A 21,818-nucleotide genomic window follows, 5' to 3' on the forward strand; every position below is an offset into this window, starting at 1 on the left:
CCAAATTATGTGGAGATGCTGGCTCTATAGGGGCAGAAGTACCCGCAGAGTCCTTCTTGTTTTTGAGTGGAATACGATAATGCTCCAACACCGGCTCCGTGGTGATCTTCCTTTTGAGGAGAGAGAGCTTCCCGGTGTTGGCGTCGATAACCACCTCTCGACGCTCCTCATCAGCGAGTGGCTGTAGCCGAGGCTTCGGCCCCACCGATGACGCCTTGGGCGTCGACACCACCTTCAAAGGCACCCCGGCCCCGTGCTTCGGAGCGAAAGCCTTCGGCGTCGTCTTCGGCGGCAGCGTGAAGCGGATAGGCGTTTGCCCCTTTGCCGGCTTCGGAGTATGCTTCGGCACCACATCCTTCGGTTCGGGAGCCACGGCGTCCTTTCGAATCCGCTGCAGGGACTCCAAGACCTTTTTCGTTAAGGCCGGTGACGGCTGGACCGGCTCGAGCGATTTCCCCGAGTCCGGTCTTGGGTCGGCAGAAGGCACGGTCTTCGGAGTCGACACATCACCATCCTTGGCCTTGACGGCCGGAGTCGACGCAGCCTGTGCTTCGGCGCCGTCCTGACGCTTCTTTGGAGCCTTCTTCGGGTCATCGACCTCGACCACCTTCGGCGCCGACGCGGCCGCGTCGGTCGTCTTCGCCTTCGGCTTCGACACCGGGTTCTTCGGGTCGGCCATCTTGGCGCGGCTCTTGCTGTCGGCCATTTTGAATTTCGTGGACGCTGAGGCCTCTGGGGCCTTCTGTCCCACCAGTGCTACTTTCACTTTCGGTTTCGAAACCGGTGGTGTGGACCCCGATGGTTTCACTTTCGTTTTCTTCAACGGGAGAGGCACATCTGAAATGTCCGTGGCCGGGCCCGTAGGCGAGGCCGTGGGACGATTAGTAAGGTCTTGGGTAAGGCCCGAAGGCGATCCCTCGACCTGGGCCGTATAGTTGGGGTTGACCCCTGAGTCAGGTTGAGGATGCTCCTCCTCTGAGCTATCCTCCACGGTGGCAATGGCCCCATCGTCGTCCCCTACCTCACCGACGACTTCATCAAACTCCTCGTCTCCCGCGTCGTAGTTTTCTTCCTCCGACGCCGGGCTAGAGTCCGAAACTTGAAAGACATTTGTTGCACACTGGGTGCACGTCGAGGTGTGAATACTTGGAGGTGCACACTGGGCACCTCTTAAACGGAGTTCGTTCCATGTCTGGAGCGTCGTGTAGGCCCGTCCGCGCCGACAGCACGCGGAAGGGCAGCAAGAGTTCGGAGCTGAAAAGAAGTTAAACCCGAACGAAGAACGATACCGACGCCCAGCCTAAAGACCTTTTGGTCTCAAGTTAGAAAAGTTAACAACTATCGATTCCGACAGAGGGAACCGAAACACATCCGAACCCAATGGCGGAAAAAAACAATCTGGGGATGGAGGCGATGCCCATGCGCACTGTAGTCCAGGGGAGGAGCCACCTATCTCGTGATACTTCGAAGACTCTTCCAGGACAACAATGTGCAATCATCCGGACCCAACACTAGGCGGCGATCTATGCACAGATATGAATTCAGCAGCCCACATGCCTCGAACACACATTTTTCATATACACCCTCTTTTGCTCTCATTCTCATTTAGATCACCTATGGTGGCTTATTAATATTGATCAAATTATTTGTTATTGCAGTTTTGCACTATCGGTACCAAGTTTGTAAGGCCGCTAATTGTTGTTCGAAATTTTGCTAAAAATCCAATAGTAGTAAAATCCCTTGAAGGTATTTTCACCCTACCATGTCTGACAGATGACATCACTGTCTGGCTGAAATTTTGTCTGCCATTTTATGATTTTTCAGGATAATGAACACTGGTGAAAACAAATATTGTGTGGGGGGAGGGATAGGAGGCAGGGAGAGAGGGCACAGCCAATCAGTCAGCTCTTTTCCACTGTGACCTCCCTGCAAGCTGTGGACCCGGGAGATGGAGATCAGTGTTTGAGCCTCAGTATCGGCTAAAAAACGCAGTAATGTATTTTTAAAAAACAGCGATCGCAAATGTAGATGTACAAATGTAATTACAAAAAAACACAAGCTGATCCTCAAGCACGTGAAGAGTCATTCGCATTGTGATACAGCACCACACAGCCAGAGAGCTTGGTTGCGCTCTCTTCCTGGAAGATGTAGTCCACCAGAAAGGTTTGCTGTTAGGTACCATCATACAGTAAACTACAGCCCCCAGGGGGCAAAGCGTGCCAACACCAGACCCTCCCTTACCCAACGTCCCACTTCTGCAACTTCAGTGCAATACAATTAGACAATCGGGAGCAGGACGGAGATGCTTTGGCAGAGCCTTGTGGGGGTCTAGTGCTGGAGGAGGTACTGATGGCAGGGACAGAGGAGCGCTGTGGAGTCCTGGTCCAGACGTTGCAGACGTGTGCCTGAAGCCTCCAAGTAGTATATACAACCGTGAGCAACTCCCTGCTTCACATGGAGAACTGCGGCACGAGAGGGGCAGAAAGTGAAAGGGAAGAAGGGGGTAGAGGAAGAGACTTCTCACGATAAATAAACAGAGAAAGAGGGAGTTAAAGGGACGAAGCATACAGATAAGGTTTCAAACGGGGGCAAGACTAGTACAGCATTTCCCTTGCGGGAGGGAGCAGCAGCAAAATCTTTTTCAAAAGCACGAGCGCGATAATTACAAACAGATGACGCGGCTGCTCGCTACCTCAACGGAAATGCCAAACATGCACAAGTACCAATAGCAAACAGTGCAAAACATGCACGAGTTTGAAGAAAAGCCTGGAGCGATTCCAAAAGGTATCCAAAGCAGCGATTGTGCGCTGCATAGGCGAGACCTAAAAAGGAGATCTAATTTTGTAAGCAGTTGAAAAATACAAATCATTGAATCAAATGGGTGGTGAAGAAGTTGTGCTCCAGGCTAGGGTCAAATACAAGAGAAAAAGCTACTGAATAAGAAGCAAGCAAATAAGACTGACAAAAAAAAAGAAAACTAACGATAAGCAACCGACACAAAGCACACTTAAAGTATTGTTATTTTATACAACAGAACGTTTGAGAACAGACAGATACTTAATAAATATATCTCTTCAAGAAATCCAGACTAAGAACTTACACCACTGCACAGACAACCCAGCTGAGTTGATGGAATATTCTGTACCTACCAATCCAATTGTTGCGGTTTACCTTATATTTAAAAATGTACTTCAAACAGTAAAATTATCAGAAATTAGCACAGCAATCTTCTTGCAACGCATAAATAAGTAATACAAATTTGACAAGTAACTGAAGATCAGCTAAAATACAAAGAAAATGCAACTATCATACAATAAGCCCCCATTTCCTTCCTACAAGACACAGGTTTATACATTCTATAGATGTGGCTACTGCTTGTTTTCAAATAATTATCCATCACAGGAGGAAACTTGTAAAGCAATTCTTACAATTCTTTATCAATACATGCAAATAAATGTATTACAGTACCTGAACAACCCATGGGCTATTTGCAAAGGCCATGATGTCCCTTTCTTCCCAGAAAAATGCTGAATCTGATCGTTTTATCATCTCCAATTTGCTCAGAAGTTTCATAGCATACACTTTTTTAGTTGCTTTATGTCTGACCTTTGGGAAAAGTAAGAGGAGCATTTACTTTAACTTTACCAAAATTGTTGTCAAAATGTCATGTAAACCAATGCAATATTTGAATACATGTGCTGCAAAGAAACATCTAATCTGAAGATCACAAGATCACAGGATCACTCCCCCGCCCCCATCGATCTGAATAAATAGAGTTACCACAGAATTGGGCAATAGCGAACTATTAATCACAATAATAGAAGCAACTCATCTATGGCAGAGAAAAGACAAGTTGGTATATATGACGGAATGAAAACAATGCTCTTGCACGGTTCTTGTATGCTTTTTAACAGCTTACATACACGTTAGCTGTAGTAATTTATAGGTGAAGAGGGTGCTTATGAAATTATTTGTAAATATGGGAAACCTACCAAAGTTATTAAGGGCTGGGGAGATGGTGGGAGAAATCTGTCCAGAATACCCTGGCACATGGACTATCAGATGGAATAGGAGAGTATGTATCCTCAGAGTTCCTGCGAGATGTGAACTCTACATCATACTGCTTAATACTTTGATATCAAGGGGCTGTGGAATCAGCCAAACTATGCACACTGTATAGCTCATAAACATTGCATTATTATTCTCATCACTCAAAGAAAATGAACAAAAAAAGTTAAAAAATGGGAGGGAGCCATGATTCAAATTGCCTCCTGAACATCCAAGTCCATTCACATGACCGCAGTTCCACAAATCACACACACAAGTTCATCGCATTACCCATGCCTCAATCCACTTGAATCTGCACAATGTTAATTTGCTAAGAATCTCAACAAGCAAAGCACTAGGTCTCGCCTATGCAAGAGTTATTTGCGTTGCCAAAGTTTTAACCATGTACACCAGCATGGCTGCTGCTCAGCATGGTTAAAAGTTAATGGGGTAAAGGAGGGCAGTTTTGAGTGAAGTATCGCAGAGTGCTATGGAGTGGTGAAGAGTTGAGTGGCATGAAGTGGTACCGAGTTGAGTGGCATGAAGTGGTACCGAGTTGAGTGGCATGAAGTGGTACCGAGTTGAGTGGCGCAGAGTGGTGTGAAGTGGAGTGTCGTGGTGGGAGAATAGTGTCAGTGTGGAAGGGTGTGGGATGGAGTAGAGTGGAAGGTGTGGAATAGAGTAGTGGCATAGAGTGGAGTAGAGTGGTGTGGTGTAGAGTGGAATGGAATGGAGTAGATGGTGTTGCACAAAGTGGAGTAGTGTTACATAGTTGAGTAGAGCAAACTAAATTGTCTTAGAGATGAGTGGCATAGAATCAAGTAGTGTAGGAGAGTAAAATGGCAGAGTGGAGTAGTTTTAATGAGCTGAATGGCATAGTGTGTCAGAGTGGAGTGGCACAGAGTGGAATAGTGTGTCCTAAAATAAAGTGGAGTAGAGTGGCATAGAAGGAGTTGCGTAGAGCGTAACAGAGTGAAGTAGTGTTGAATAGTGGCATAGAGTGGAGTAGAGCGGCATAGAGTGGAGTAGAGCGACAGAGTGGAATAAAGTTGAAGGGAGTAGAGCGTGAGAGTGAATATTGTTGAGTCTTAGAGAGGAGTAGAGTGGCCTAGAGTGAAGTGGCGTAAACTGGTGTAGAGTCGATTGGCGCAGAGTTTATCGGTTTTGAATAAAGTGGCGCAGAGTTAATCGATTTTGAGTAAAGTGGCGCGGAGTAGACTGAAGTGACAGTGTGAAATAGCATGGAATGAAGTAGTGCGGGGTGGTGCAGATTAGAGCGGAGTGGGGTAGTGTAGGGCATGCATGGTGTAGTACTGCACTACCATTACAGACAACATATTTTCAATTGCAATTACCATTACATTTGCAAAGACATACAGTTTTACTGAAAAACTACACAGCGCACAAATAATGTGTCGAAATTAGCATCACATAGTATATTGGTTAGTTTTGATCATATTAAAATATTTGTTTCCACCACATCAGAATTACCAAACAATGTGCTTAGTTTTTGCTCTTCTAAATCTGATATTCTGAAAAAATCAGCAGAGTTCATTTAGAAACATTTAAATGTTGTTGTGTGCTAGAAAAAAACATAAGATCGTACAGCCTTCCTCAAGCACAACCCTAGTAGCCAGCTTAACTGTCACATAAATCCTTGCACTTTGAAGTCAAAAAAAGAAAAGTAAACACCAAGCTCCCTCCGAAGACAGAGCCTGAAATTTGACCTTTGCCTTTGAATGCACAGCAAACGTGACAATATGAGAACAAGATTTAAAGGCCTGTTTACGGAAATCCAGTACTCGTGGAAGAATGCAGTGAATAGGGTTTGGGCAAAGGAAGGAGTGAACTCAACCTGGACAGCCTAATTCAAATATAACCAGCAAATATAGAGCAAACACATGTGAATTACAAACCACAAAGCCAAGGGTAAGCAATGGGCGGAATGCATTCCTATGGAAGCTTTCCGAATGTCCCCAAGATGTAGTGCTGTCTGGTAGACTTCGACCTAAAAAGAAGACACAATGTTTGCTCTTCACAAGTCCTCTTCCTCCTCCTATACAACAATTACATGCCTCCTTTGAAATACAATCAAGCTGGTTGAATAAAAACAAATCTATTTAAATGTGGAGCCACGGTGTACGTAACATATGCGTTGCCACAAATTACGGACACCTTCAGGGTGCTTAAAATGCGATCTTTCAATATCCTCAGGTCTTCTATTTTCACCGTTTTTACAAAAAGGATGCTCCTCATGACAATGAAGTTTACAGGATACAATACCATAGTCGATATGATGGGAATGTCCCCTGCGTGGTGTACAGTTGTGTAACCCTGCCTTAAGTGCCCAACTGTGATATCTGGTGCACTGGTTGGATATTGATTCTTTTTGGGCCCAAGTCTTACACTAACCTAGTGTGCATGCAGAGGCCTAGGCCTGTTCTTTCACATGACTGAGGCACTGGGCCTGCCCTGCGACTTGGAAATGTTTCTAAATTGAACAGACTTTGGACTACTGTTCCCATCATCGGTTTAGTACACAGAGCAGTGGAAGCAGCGTACTGTGTTCTCTGAAACCATAATTGTGACCATATTTTTTATCTGCATCACTGGAGTGAAGGTCTACTGGCACACTCAAGTAAAGTTTCACTTCTATTTATTGACATCCCAACTGTATGTTGTGCATGTGCATATGTGGCCTACATGGTAAATGCTTTAGGTTTACGAGTAAGCCAAAGAAATGGAGACGTCGGGCCTTTTGCACAAGAAGGAGGTGAAGTGGATTTCCCAGACAGTGGACGTGTACTCCTGACATTTCTGAAGCTGGAGGTAGGAGACCCAGAAACTAAAGTAAAAAAGACGAGAAATTTTTTAATTAGAAATTCAATTAGGACTTTTGCTAAGAGGAGCTGCTGATTAATCATCATGCAGCATGGCCATCTTTTAGATGGTGGCGGGTGTAGGGTGATACTGCAGTCTGTTGTTCAAGATGAAAGGACCCCTTTCTGTTCAGCAAGTCTTCTGACTTTTCAATGTTCACTCTTCGGTGTGGTCTTTGACAGCTAGGTGCTGAAAGCTCTACCCTTTGTGCCTCTGAAAACGACACTTGAAAAGAGAATTGCCCTAGTTCTGAAAGTGCAGACCCCTAATCCACATCTCCTGTCTGCTTTGGGTGCATCAATGAGGGGCCTATTAACACATTTTGTGTTCAGTTCCAAGTTCTCTAAGACCAAGGAATGTAGTGCTCCGCAGAGAAGTTTGGTTGCACAGAGCTGATGACTGCCTAAGAGGCAACTTTCCAGATGTGAAGAGATATCACATAAGTCTATCCCCTACTGGAACAAACTGTGTTTCTGACCTGAAGTACATAAGCGCCAGCCTGCCTGTTGAGAAAGGGAAGGAGCATGCCAACATCCCAGAGGACGAGTGACTGTCAAGGAAGAGACCGGTCCAGTGAAATCCCAGTGCTGGCAGGGTAAGAATGAGGAAAGCTTTGCATGCCCACATTTTAAGCGAGTAGCAAACTCTTCAATTCATAGCTCCAGGCGTGAACTACTGGAAACGCAGATTTTGGATCTGCTGTTGTGACCATAAAGTAATTGTAGCTGACAAGCAGTGACAAGGCCAGGATAACAATTGCAGCTTGGCCTTGTGCAGCAGTGCGACACATCCAAAGAAGAGGAGCCTGTGAGAAGACTTGTTGCCTCTGAAGTTGGTCTGTGTAGCTGCAACATGATCAGTCCTATGTAAGAGCACAACAAAAACAGCACAAACCCATCTGTTTCTACATTGCTCAGACATCTGCCAACTGCACCTGCTCACAAGACCGCCTTTTGCCTACTCCTACCTAGCTGAAGAGACCGATGTTCAGGTGCCCAGGGAGAGCCTCGCTGGAGTCACAGTTCACTTGCCCTTTTAGAAGTGCAACAAAGGATCACACATTGAGGAAACAGGCAGTCACCTGCCTGAGGAAGTACTACAGACCAGTCACACTCGGTGAAATCAGACTTTTTCAACTGTTAGAGACCAAGTGCACAGTGATATAAAAAGGGGAGAATCTGCACCAGAGCTTGAATACCGCTATCATGTTTACTACTGAGAGGGAACAGAGTGAACTACAAAGGACACAGGGGAAGAAGGTAGTAGGTAGGGGCCCAATCATCCCCAGAGTTCATGACACTAAATTGCATGTTGACAGTTTAGTGTGTGTAGTGTCTGGTTATAGTGTGCATTAAGATATTTTTATTCCTGAATGTAAAGCACTGGGTTAAACAATCGGTTATTGCTCTGCTGTGTGACTGTTGAGTCTTCAGCTCGAGCACCTACTGCCCTGAAAGGTCTATGACACCTCACCATCACTGACAATGACAGTCAAGTGATGAAGGGGTTAGAAATTTGCAGAGGTCTAGTAGGACGGAGCCCAGGACATTAAAGGCAAATGGCTTTCACCTCCATGGTTGAGGCCAAGTAGCCCCTGCCTGTGTACTAAAATAGGGTCTGACAAAGGCAAATAGGCAGTTCTGCTACAGCTGTAAGTGCAGCCATTAAAGTGGTTCTATAACAAAACTAGTAATTTAAAACAATATATTAATAGACTACTATCGTAGGGAAGATTGCACAACGCAAGAGGATAAGAAAATTCTGTGCTGTGGAAGTTTGCAATTTTTTTTCACTACATTGAGGAATGGTATCCACAAACAAAAGTTACTCACCTTTGGTAAAATCAGTAGATATTGCACACCAAAGAAAGCAAAGCAGAGCAGAGCTAAAAGAGCAGATCTTTCACTGCCAGTGTGTGAATGCTAATCTGGGACTTTTGTTTAATACATGAATGTCCACTCCGCCGAGAGGTGGGTGGATACGAAGAAATCTGCTATAAAGATCATTACCAAAGGTAACAAACGTATTCTTCTGGCAGACAAATCTAGCTTCACATTCTTTCCCTTGTGAATCAATTCTTTTGAACAATTGTTGCAAAGACAGAGGAACTGGAGGGGTTCCCTCATAATCCCCCATCATTTGGTAATCATGAACGTTCAGCATGTTCTTTGGAAGCCTATGGGTGAAGATGGCTTCGGATCGGAGGCCGAAAAGGGTGGGGAATACAGCGCAGATGTGTATGAAGGACAAGGAGGTGGGACCTGAAGCATAGTGAAGGAGGCACAGAGCACAGCCATTAGCAAAATGGTCTAACGTTGTATGTGGTTAGGCAGCACAAAGGATGTGGCTGCAGGGGGTGGCCCACTGGAGGGCCAAACATTAATTGGACCTGAAAGGGCACAAAAGGAAATCATAATAGATCTAAAAATCTGCAGGTGGCCTCATTAAAGGCCACCTGTACTGCAGAGTCTAAAATAGTCTCTGGAACCCATGATCCATTAGCTCCAATTTGGCATATTGTTATAGTCTGATACCTAAACTGAGCTTGGGCGCCACAGCTTCCAACTGTTTGACCTCTTCTCCAAGTTGGACTATTTGTCTAAATATTGAGGAACTTTGGAACAACTTGAGCTTCTTCCTCAACTGGTGTTTCCACTTTGCCTTACACCTACTGAAAGAGGGTAACCATACCCAAGACCAAACTAGATTATTTTGTTCTGCGATATAAAATGTGGCCTCTCTTTCTCTCATGACCTTTGGGTGCATCAAGGAACACTTTTTGCATGACTTCAAGTCGTGAATGGTCCCGGCACACCATAAGCAGACATTGTGTGAGTTTGTCAGACCCATCAGCTACCGACAAATGTGGCATCAAACTACCATCCCTCAGAACACAGGGGTGGGGCTTCTTTGGCCTAGTACCACTTCCAAGTCCACTGAAGCTTTTATTGGAGAATAAAATGTAAAAAGATTGGGAAAAATTATTTTTAAAAACTAAAGACCTCAAAACGAATATGACGTGAATTTGAAAAAAATCAATGCACTAGCTAGTATTGAATCAAGCAAACCTGCAGAAAAAGCAGAGAGATTGTGATCATTAACAAAACAGATTACAAAATCAAAAAAAAAAAAGTAACAAAACATCTCAACTTTGCGGACAAATACAGAAAGCTCACATGTGAACCCCCTCCCCATTTTTTTTTTTATAACCAAAGGTGTCAGGATTCCAGGTCTACACATACTGTCCCCACTCACCTCGGCAAACCTATTGTTGCAGGAAATAGGTCACTTTCTAAACAAGGATCACAATACTTAGGTTTTTTTCTTACTATGTTTTCGAATCCTTGTGAGAGACTCCACATATTTTATAAATGTAATAGAAAACAAAATATTTGAATCAGAAATAGATCTTTTAGTCCGCTTCATGTGGAATGTGTTTGCAAACATTACATTGGATGAGGCATTCAACGTAATGAGAAATAACTTCAATAAGAAAGACAAAATAATGTCCCCCACAGAATCCATAATTCAGCTTCTCCATATTGCTATCTCACTTTTCCTATGATTAAGATAGTTCTCTTCAGATCAAAGGAGTGGATGAGGGCCTCTGCTCCGGAGCTCACCAACATTTTTTTAGCATATTTTGAAGAAAAGTAAATATATAGTGAATTGAATCCATCTGGTTTAGTTACTTAAAAATATATATTTCTTGCCTGAAGGGGAACCGAATAATTTTGAACTGGTTCAATAAAGCGCTATGACCACTAAATCACCAGATTCGTTTTCTTGATTTACTTGTCTTTACTCAGGGTGAAAGAAATCTAACACGTCTTTATGTTAAACCCATAAACCTTGATACCCTTCAACAGTTTGACAGTTTTCACCCAAGGACAATTAAAAAAATCTCCCTTACGGGCAATCCCCTACATTAGGGGAAACAGCTGTATAAAACAGAACTGTTTTGACAGTGCTAAACATCTTTGTTTAAAACTGATCAATAGAAAACTAGTACGACAAGACCTTAAAGGGTCTTGGTAGAAACCCAGGGAAACTCTTGACAAACAGATGCAGCTCCATTGATGTGTTGTGCGATATAATCTGTATCTATAATGACAAACTTAACTTGCTAAGACCTTGTGCTGTGACTTGATTTTACAATGTACAAATTTTACAAATTGAGTTATTCGTCAACAAAGTATAAAATGTATGATATTTAATATGTATTTTATTCTGTTCTTAAAATTCTAGCGTAGTATTTATTCTGTTTAGCTTAGGGATATATGCTTTTATGACAATGTTGTCGAATAAAGTATTTAAACTTGAAACTTGACTTGATATAATCACAAAGCAAATCAGAAAAAGCAGAAACACAATCACTGGTGAGGGCTGAACTCACAAAAAATAAACAACCGCAGAAAACACTAAAGGGCCCCCCTAAGATTACAGGTCATTCTTTTTTCGTTTTTTTGCTGCCCTAACCATGGTATATAATGCTAACGGACAGACTTGCTTTTCTTTTCTAAATTAACCAATGGTGGCTTGTCGTGTCGCGATATATTAGAAGGCACATAATGTATAAACTTAACCTCAAGAACTTGATCCTCTCATATCCTTAGGACCAATCTATGAGGGCCCAATCATTCCCTTTCTTCCTTTATTTTTAGATAGATAGGGAGCACTTTCACTTTTGTCACACATTAAGGGGCCGACTAATTATTATCAGGGTCTCCATGCTGGCACCTCCATTACCTTTGCGTCGGCATCTTGATCACCTTGGGGTGATTACAAAATACTCCAAACTGCTCAAATTGGTTTGTGTATGGGGAGTCACAATGGCACTTCACTAGATGAGCTTAGATTAGCTTACGAACCAGAATAGTGTACGTATGTGTATCAAAACTCATGTCAATATTTGGTGCTTTAGCTATGTTGCATCAAATCAGCCACATGTATACATAGCTTTTGTTTGCATGTTCTTGAGTGTCCCAATTTTTTGTTTGAACCTGTTTATTGAGTTTTTATATTTTACAGCAATTATATGTGGCTTGCAAATCTGATATTGTATTGTAATTGCATTTATATAGCGCTTACTACCCCTGACGAGGCGTTTAAGCGCTTTTTCGGCGGCAGCACGCTACTCCGGGACACAGAGGATTAGTGTTGAATTAGTATAGTGAAACATGCATGTACATTTTAAGTGGTGGATAGGTTAGTCAGTTATTTGGATTTGGAATGATAGCAGAAGGATAGAGGAGGACATCTGTTTGTATTTATTTATCGCTTGTTGACGCACACTATTCAGGAAGCCTACAAGGGATTAGTGGTGAATTAATATGGGGAAATATGAGGTAATTTCAGTGGTGGATATTAGACTGTTACTTGGGGTGAGAAGGATAGCGGAGGGATAAAAGGGGAAGAAAGATTTGCATTCATATAGCACTTGTTACCCCTGATGGGTGTTGTAGCGCTTTTCTGGCGAGTAGCATGCCACTCCGGAACCCATATAGGATTACTGTTGAAAATTAGTATAGTAAAAAATATGAAGTAATTTGAGTAGTGGATGTGTTATTCAGTTATTTGGGTAGTATATTAGTATAGTTTATTATGGAATTTGAGAAGTGAACATGTTAGTCTTAATTTCGATTGAAAAGGATAGTGGAGGGATAAAAGAGCGAAAGATTTTCTTTTCTTTTTTATTAGGTCTTAGCAATAGGAGGAGGCTTTTGGATGAGTAAAAAGGAGTTTTGGAGGGGAGGACTCAGAGAAAAGTGTTTAGAAAGGTTTGTTTTAGGGGATCAGTATAGTAGGTGTCAAATGATGGAAGGAGTGGTAGAGTAGGGGATAAAAGGTGGTCTAATAGGTGTAATTACAGAAGGGAGAGTGTCTGAATGGGATGTAGTTATGTATGGTGTTGATGGGTGTTGTGTTAGTGATGAGTGGATAGGTTAATGGTATACAATAGAGTTGTGTACTGTTTGTAGATAATGGTGGATAAGTGTGGTAGTTGGGATAGTAGGGTGTGTAGATGATGTTTGGTTGGGTTGGTGGTGCATGCTGGTACATGAATCTGTGCATAGTGTTGTGAGTGGTGTACATTTGGTGTGAGCGTGTTGCTCTGTTTGTGGATGGTGTGGGCTGGGTATTGCTAAATGAGAAAAAGTGCAGCATTTCTGGCCCTGGTCAGTCTCGAACAGGCTCAAACAGGCAACTACCCTTGTCCTCTCTGCCCTTAACAGGCTCAAACAGGCAACTACCCTTGTCCTCTCTGCCCTTAGCCTCGACGCCCGGTCTGAGACACCCTAAGCCTGGCCTTTTATAGCCCTAGTTATCAGGTGATCCTTTCAGCCAATGGGAACCCTAGCCCTGGGGGGCACGGGAATTTCGAAAACAGATTTGTCACAAAGGAATGAGAGGGACAAACTACAGAGGTTGGACTGCAAAACCCACAATTCAACATGTTCAATGCAAGCAATCATTGGCAGAGAAAACCACAAGTTTAAAACACAAAGCAGGTAATAAAATATGCAATCACAGGCAGGTCAAAACTAAACTGCAATTTTGAACTGTAACAACCACATGCAAAGACAGTAAACACAGAAAGGAAAAATCGTTTTTTAAACAACTTTTGTTTTGGGAAGAGACAGCACTAGTCTGTCTCCTTACCACATCCTGGACTCTGCTCACTGCAATCTGGGGCATAGGTAGGCTTCAATTAACAAGATGGAGGATAATGATTTGGGGTGCACCCAGCAAGGCCTTAAGGGGCCTGGGCAGGTGTGAGAGGAGGGCTCAGACTTGCCTGGTAGCTGAACAGCCAATGGTCTGCTGGCCTGGGGGTGGTGGCTGGGGAGCTGCTTCAGAATCTCCTGAGAGACAGTCAGGCTCAATCCACACTTTGGACTTCTGCAGGTAAAGGCTTCACTAACTCTAAATCTAACAATACTTTTTTAATACACTTTACTCCCCCTGCTGGCCAAAAAACGAAGTGCACAGGCCCCCGTAAGGAATATGCTACTTACCAGTATGCATCTATTCTTGGCATGTAGGGCTGCTGACATTCATATCTGTGCATAGATCGCCGCCTAGTGTTGGGTCCGAATGATTGCACCTTGTTGTCCTGGAAGAGTCTTCGAAGTATCACAAGATAGGTGGCTCCTCCCTTGGACTACAGTGCGCATGGGCATCCTCTCCATCTTCAGATTGGGGATTTTGCCATTGTGGCAGAGATGGAGTATAGTACAGTAAGAAATGTCCATGCAAAAGAGAGAATGCACAGCTGTAACAGGTACCGGGGAGGAGGGTCAGCAGCCCTACATGCCAAGAATAGATGCATACTGGTAAGTAGCATATTCCGTTCGAGGCATGTGGGCTGCTGAATTCATATCTGTGCATAGACTGTATAGCAGTATCTCCTCTAGCGGTGGTCACCTGTGCCTGCTGCAGCAGTTTGAAAAAGAGTTTTAAGAACAGCCTGTCCTACAGCAGCTTGCTGTTTGGAATGTACGTCTACACAATGTTTTGTGAAAGTGTGTATGGTAGACCATGTGGCTGCTCTACAGATATCCTCAAGGGGAATATTCCCTAGGAAAGCCATGGATACCCCCATTTTGCGCGTTGAGTGTGCTCTTGGGGGGACTGTTAAAGTGCGTTTAGCTTTTTGATAGCATATTTGAATGCATTTAACTATCCATCTGGCTCTTCCTGACTTTGATATGAGATTTCCTTTATGTTGTGGTGCGAAAGCAACAAACAACTGTTTTGTTTTTCGAATTGCCTTTGTCCTGTCAACATACCATAGCAGAGCTCTTTTGACATCTAGGGTGTGAAGGGCACTTTCAGCTACTGACTGTGGATTTTGGAAGAACACTGGCAGTTCTATAGATTGGTTGATGTGGAAATTGGATATGACTTTTGGCATAAACTTAGGGTTTGTTCTAAGTACTACCCTGTTTGCGTGTATTTGCATAAAGGGTTCTTGAATAGTTCGTGCTTGTAGCTCGCTAACTCTTCTAAGTGAGGTAATAGCAATAAGGAAAGCCACCTTCCATGTGAGAAATTGTAGTTCACATGAATGTAGGGGTTCAAATGGAGGCCCCATAAGTCTGGTGAGTACAACGTTTAGATTCCAGACTGGTGAAGGTGGGTTTTTTGGAGGAATTACTCTTTTGAGGCCCTTCATGAACGCTTTTATTGCTGGCACTCTAAACAGTGAAAGGTGTTGTCTGTTTTGGAGGTGTGCTGCTATAGCAGCTAAGTGTAGTCTTATAGAAGAATAAGGAGTAGTTTCTGTCCTGTAACTCCAGTTCTGTAGTAGGGGTATCTCTGTTATAGTCATAATCTAGTGAATAGTCCCGCCCATGTGCGTGGACCCCGGCAATCAAAAATAATCTCTTAAGTTGTCAAAAAATGCAGAACTGCAAATACACTTAAGAGAGAATTTAAAGACAAATAATGCAGCCTATATCCACAGGCTACACTGTCCAGTACTTCAACTAGAAATTCCACCAACAAAACCACACACACACACACACACACACACACATCACAGCCTGCCCAGCTTCTTCCGTAGAGAAACTTGCCTCTATCAGTAAAAGCCTCTGGAATGATAAAGAGGAAGGCATGGACAGACAAGCCCATAGGTTGCCATTATGTGGCTTAAATAGGATAATGTGCCTTTAAGAGAACTTTCCAGAACTTCTCCCAGTATCCAAGAATGCACAGCAGGTCCCTCTTACTTTCAGTTCTTTTTGAAGGCGTAACACGCCAGACCTGTAGCATTCCTTACATGAATATCTTTCTCCACCGGGGAGGAGGGGGGCGCTTATGACTATAAAAGAGATACCCCTACTACAGAACTGGAGTTACAGGACATAAACTACTCCTTCTGTAGTAGGGGATCTCTGTGTATAGTCATAATCTAGTGAATAGAATGGCAAGCCCATCCCCACACCAAAGCGGCGGTGGAGAGAAGAAAATTAACGCCACTAATGTGCGAACAGATTTCGCAGCAAAGCCTGCCCAACCTGAGCGTCTGCCCTGGCATCAGTGTCCAGACAGTAATGCTTAGCAAAGGTATGGACCGACTTCCAAGTGGCCGCCTTGCAGATTTCTGCAATTGAAACGTTACGGAGCAAAGCTGTCATGGCAGCTTTGCCCCTGGTGGAATGAGCCATAGGTTTACTCCCTAAGGTCTTATTAGCTTTTTGGTAACACAACTGTATGCAGGACACAATCCACCTAGAGATGGACTGCTTAGAGGTAGCAAGACCCGTCCTGACCGATCCATAATTGATAAACAATTGGTCTGACCTACGAATATCTCTGCATTTATCCAGATTAAATTTTCAGCACTCTCCTAACATCCAGGGAACATAGAGACCTTTCCGCCGGAGATTAAGGATTCTGAAAAAACGTAGGCAAAGTTATGGTCTGGTTGACATGAAAATCAGAAATTACCTTGGGAAGAAATTTAGGGTGAGTACGCATAACAACCTTAGCAGCATGAAATACAGTATAAGGTTCTTGGCAACACAACGCCTGAATTTCACTCACCCTGCGGGCCGATGTAATGGCCACGAGGAACGCCGCCTTCCAGGATAGGTGCTGCAACGAAGCATTATGAATATGTTCAAAAGGCTCCTTCATCAACCTGGACAGCACCACATTCAATTTCCATGAAGGCGAAGGGAGCCTGACAGGAGGGAATACTTTCTTCAAGCCTTCCAGAAAATCTTTGATCACAGGGATCTGGAAGAAGGAAGTCTGTGAAGGGCATTTCCTGTAGGCAGTCAATGCAGCGAGATGAACCTTAATGGAATGAACATTAAGTCCTGACTGCGCCAAATGTAGAAGGTAAGGAAGGATGACATCTTCCTTGCACGTCGTCGGGTCATAGTTCTTGGACTTTCACCAGATGCAAAACCTTTTCCACTTGTAAGCATAGGAAGTCCGAGTGAAAGGTCTCTGACTCCTTCAGTATGTCCATGCAATCTTCAGGCAGATTCAAATGGCCATATTGCACTATCTCAGGAGCCATGCCGCCAAACTCAAAGACGAGAGGTTGGGGTGCAACATCTGCCCCCGAACTTCGTGAGAAGGTCCTGCCTGCACGGCAGCCGTATGTGACGAAGGAGAGACCGGTGAAGCAGGTCCGTGAACCACCACTGCCTGGGCCATTCCGGGGCAATGAGTATCATTCGCGCCCTGGACCGGGCCAGCTTGATGAGTACCGCCGGAATCAGGGGAATGGGTGGAAAAGCGTACAGAAAGCTGTTCGACCAGTTGATCCATAGCGCATTCCCCAGCGTCCCCTGCTGGTAGTACCTGGAGGCGAAGTTTCGGCATTCGCTGTTTTCGGCGGTGGCGAACAGATCTACGTCTGGAGTCCCCCACCTTGCGAAGACTTCTCCTAGTACTTCGTCGTTTATGACCCATTCGTGGTTTTCCTGAATCAGTCTGCTCAGTGCGTCCGCCTGAACATTCTGCACACCTGGCAGATGGGTAGCGGTTATCGTCAGTCCTCTGGCCAGAAGCCAGTGCCAGAAAAAATTTAACGCTTCCCCCCACCGGAGTGGGTAACGGATGCAGGGGAAGTAAGCGCTCAGGGCCTAAACCCGGCCAGGCCCTTGGTCGCTGGTGCGGACTGTTGGCCGCCTCTGCCTTTCTGGCGCTTCTGGAACAGTCTTCGGAACTGCTGCTGTTGTTGCTGCTTCTGTCCCGAAGCTTGGCCACGCCCTCTGCCCTGTCCACCAAACCGTCTCTGGAATGGGCGGTACGATTTCTTTGTCTCCTTGGGCTTTTCCAGACCCACGGCCGTGAATGTTTCGGCCTCCGCCTTCATGCGGGCCATTTCGTAATCTGCAGGTTTTCCAAACAGGGTTTCGCCAGAGAATGGTAGATTGGCAACCCTTTGTTGTGCGTCAGGTTTCAGCGACGTGAGGCGGAGCCAGGCGTGTCGTCGCTGGTTAATCCCATGGCAGAAGCCATGCGCCGCCAGGAGGGAAGAATCGGCAGCAGCACTGATGACCTGATTCCCCACCAACATCCCCTCATTGTACACCTCCTGGAAATCTTCTCTCTTGTCACGAGGCAGGTGTTCTACAAACTGCTGGAGGGATTCCCAGAGAGAACAGTCATAGCACCCCAACAAGGCCGTGGCACTCGCAGCCTTCATGGAAGTCGCCTACGTACCCTAAACCTTCCTCCCAGACGAATCCAGCCATCTAGATTCTTTATATGGTGGGACTGTGGATGACGGAGTGGTGGCATGCTGTTTACGAGCCGCCGTCACTATCAGAGTCTGGAGGGGGTTCCACCCTTAGAAAAGCCGGATCAGAAACGAGAGCCCGGTATTTTTTCTGTAGTCTTAAAGGGGCCGCCATAGTCCCGCCAGGGTGAGAAAAAGGTCCATGGCCGGATCCTCCAGGCCCAGTACCAGTGGCAATAATGGGCGAGACAGATGTTTCTGGTGCAGCATCTCGAAGATTACCGATGGTCTTGGGCGTGGGCACCATCAACGAGATGCCCAACTTTGCTGCACCTCTTAACAGGACATCCTGAAAGGACACCAGATCGTCAACCGGTGACACCCTTGTCTCCGGTGACCCCGACAAAGTCTGAGAGTAGTCCCTGGTCCCTGAGGACCTCGTATGGGAGCGAGACCTGCGCCTTCTGTGGCGTCGTCTCGACCGCGTGGACGACCTGTTGCGCGATCGTTCCCTCCTCCTGGAACGAGAACGCGATCTACCAGTTTGTGGACGCTCCGCAAGTTTCCGAGGAGGCGTCTTCCGTGGCCAATCCTGGGGTTTTGGTTTAGGCGTCCCCTTAGGCGGTGTAGGAAGTGGAGGCAGTGACACCGACCTTGGCGGAGGAACAAGTGGTATCTCTGACCGAGGAGCGGGCCCATGAGGCGGAAGCGGTGGTGGTGATTGTCCTGAGGGAGGAAGTGGTGGAAGCGGAGGGTTGATGGGAGGATCCTCTTTAGGTACAGGAGGCGGGGGCGGGGGTGTATAAACCACCGAGTACACCGAGCCTTGTGACTTCTTCGGGGAGGGGACTGCGAACCAGCCCCTCCAGTCGGTGATCGCCGTCTCCGGCGCTCTCCACCAGACCCAGCGTGACTTCTGGAGCCAGAACTCCTTCTGCGCCGCTTAGGAGAGTTGGAAAAACTCTGAGACGCCGATCTCTTTCTTCTCGCCGCTGAGCGTCGTTTTTCCGGCGTCGAACGTCGCCTCCGTGACTCCGGCGTCTAACGCCGCCTCCGCAACGTCGCACGCTTCTTCCTCGACGCCGAACGCCGCCTCCGCGACGACAAACGTTCAGCCCTAGACGTTGAGCGTCGACTCCTTGACGCCGACCGCTTTCTTGAGGTCCTCGAAGTCTAGGATCCCCTCGACGCCGACCGTCTTCTCGACAACGAGCGCAGACGCCTGTCGCTCCTTCTTCGACGCCGATCGCTCGACGCTGACGTCTCGACAGCGGCCTACCCAGGCCCTTCGACGTCGATCCTTCACGACGTCTCGACCCGGAGCCCGGGGAGATGGGGACCACACCGTCGCCATCCCACTCGACGTCGTCGTCGATGCAATCGACGCCAACGAAGACCGGGACCGTTTGCTGGGCTTCCTGCCTCTGGGGGGCCCCCCAGAGGCCTCGGCAGAGGGAGCCTTCCCAGCCTGCCCAGACCCACCTGGAGCCTGCAGTCGTCTCTCCTCTAGGCCTTGAAGCCTAATCTTCAGCCTTTCCCTCGGGTCCTTGCTGAAAGGTTCTGGCAGATGTCACATTCTTCAGGGACATGTGCTTCAAGGAGACAGATTATGCAGACGTTGTGTGGATCAGTCTTGGACTTCTTCCTTCCACATGCTGGGCACTTGTCGAAAAGAGCAGGCATTTTAGAGCCCTAAAAATCCTGAACAAATACACAGGAGTGAAGGAAAACACCAAGTACAACAACTGAAAACACTTTTAATCCGAAAGTGCACAAAAATCCAATAAACACTTGAAAAAGAGAGAGCTCAATGCATCAAGGTCCTGATAGCAGGAGCCGGAAAAAAGAACTGAGAGTAAGAGGGACCTGCTGCACATTCTGGGATTCTGGGAGAAGTTCTGGAAAGTTCTCTTAAAGGCACAGTAACCTATTTAAGCCACGTAATGGCAGCCTATGGGGCTTGTCTGTCCATGCCTTCCTCTCTATCATTCCAGAGGCTTTTACTGGTAGAAGCAAGTTTCTCTATGGAAGAAACTGGGCAGGCTGTGATGTGTGTGTGTGGTTTTGTTGGTGGAATTTCTAGTTGAAGTACTGGACAGTGTAGCCTGTGGATATAGGCTGCATTATTGGTCTTTAAATTCTCTCTTAAGTGTCTTTGCAGTTCTGCATTTTTTGACAACTTAAGAGATTATTTTTGATTGCCGGGGTCCACGCACATGGGCTGGACTATTCACTAGATTAGGACTATACACAGAGATCCCCTACTACAGAAGCTAGGTTGCACCTTTGAAGGTGCAATAGGTAGCATATGATGTTTTGTATAGAAGCATCTAATGGATTGATTTGGTTATTGTTACAGTAAATAACAAATCTTTTCCATTTAGCTGCAACCCATGCCCTAGGAGTCGGCCTTCTTCCCTCCTTATTGTTGTTCATGCAGTCTGGAGGCAATTTAAGGTATCAGAACTCTAAGACTTCAGGAGCCAGATCGCTAGGTTCAACTGATTAGGATCTGGGTGTTTGATTTCTCCATGGCTCTGAGTTAGAAGACTGGGTGTGAGTTTTAGTCTTTGATGAGGCACTACTGAGAGTTCTAGGAACGTTGTGTACCATGGCTGCCTTGCCCATGTTGGAGCAACTAGGATCATTGTGACTGACTGTTGCCAGAGTTTGCGTGCCACTTGTGGAATTAGTGGAGCTGGGGGGAAAACGTACGCAAATCTGCTGGACCAGTTCATTCAAATCGCATTGCCCTGTGACAACGGATGTGGGAAGCTGGCGGCAAAGTACCAGCATTTTGAGTTTTCTTTTGTGGGAAACAGGTCTATTTCTGGGTGCCCCCATTTTTGAAAGAATGGTTGGAGGACTTGAGGGTGAATCTCCTATTCGTGTAGTTGCTGGCTATGTCTGATGAGTAGATCAGCTATCTGATTGTCCTTCTCCTGGAGGTGTTCTGCCAGGAGAAAGATGTTTTTTGGATTTGCCCACTTCCATATGCTTTGCGCTAAGTGAGACAGTTGTAGAGAGTGCGTTCCTCCCCGTTTCTGTATGTAGTATATGGCTGTCATGTTGTCCCTCCGGATCAACACAGTCTTGTTGTACAGGTGTTTCTGGAATGCTTTTAGAGCTAGAAATATTGCTAGCAACTCCAAATGGTTGATATTTTTTCTGCTGGGTTGTCCAAAGCCTTTTCACTGTGTATTGGAGTACGTGGGTTCCCCAACCTTACATGGAAGCGTCCGCTGTTATCACTATTTGTGGAACCTGCTCTTGGAACAGTCGTCCTTTGGAAAGGTTTTGTGGGTTCCACCACTGCAGAGAGTTGTATGCACTACTGTTTACCAACACTATGTCCTTTACCACCTTAGCTGCTTCGCAAATATCCCTCCCTAGTGCTGCGCTGTCCATTGGAACTAGTGCTGAATGGACGTCCAATGGTCGTGCGCAGCACTGGGGAGGTAGCGCTCGTGACGACCGTTGGCCGTCAGCAGCGCTTAAGAGGTTAATAGTCCTTGAGCTTGGTTCCACTGTTTTGCTAGGCATTCCTGCAGTGGACGCATGTGAAGTCGTGCATGAGGGACAATGAAAATGCAGGAGGCCATCATGACTATGAGCTGCTCGAGTGTTGTGGTTGGAATTTGCGAATGAGCATTTGCATACTGGCTACGTTTGGATATGCCTTTGC

At 45.7% G+C, this 21,818-nt stretch overlaps 1 protein-coding gene across 1 annotated transcript in view; it reads right to left on the reverse strand.

Annotated features, from left to right (window-relative positions):
* ROCK1 (Rho associated coiled-coil containing protein kinase 1) overlaps nucleotides 1-21,818 on the reverse strand; it is a 2,273,505-nt gene that overhangs the window by 1,780,461 nt on the left and 471,226 nt on the right. Inside the window, exon 4 of the mRNA XM_086965620.1 lies at nucleotides 3,469-3,606. Within this exon, the coding sequence (XP_086821746.1) occupies nucleotides 3,469-3,606 (138 nt within the window). The remainder of the gene's footprint in view (nucleotides 1-3,468; nucleotides 3,607-21,818) is intronic.

This window comes from Lissotriton vulgaris, chromosome 4_1, assembly GCF_964263255.1.
Source record: "Lissotriton vulgaris chromosome 4_1, aLisVul1.2, whole genome shotgun sequence".
In the NCBI taxonomy this organism is placed as follows: Eukaryota; Metazoa; Chordata; class Amphibia; order Caudata; family Salamandridae; genus Lissotriton; species Lissotriton vulgaris.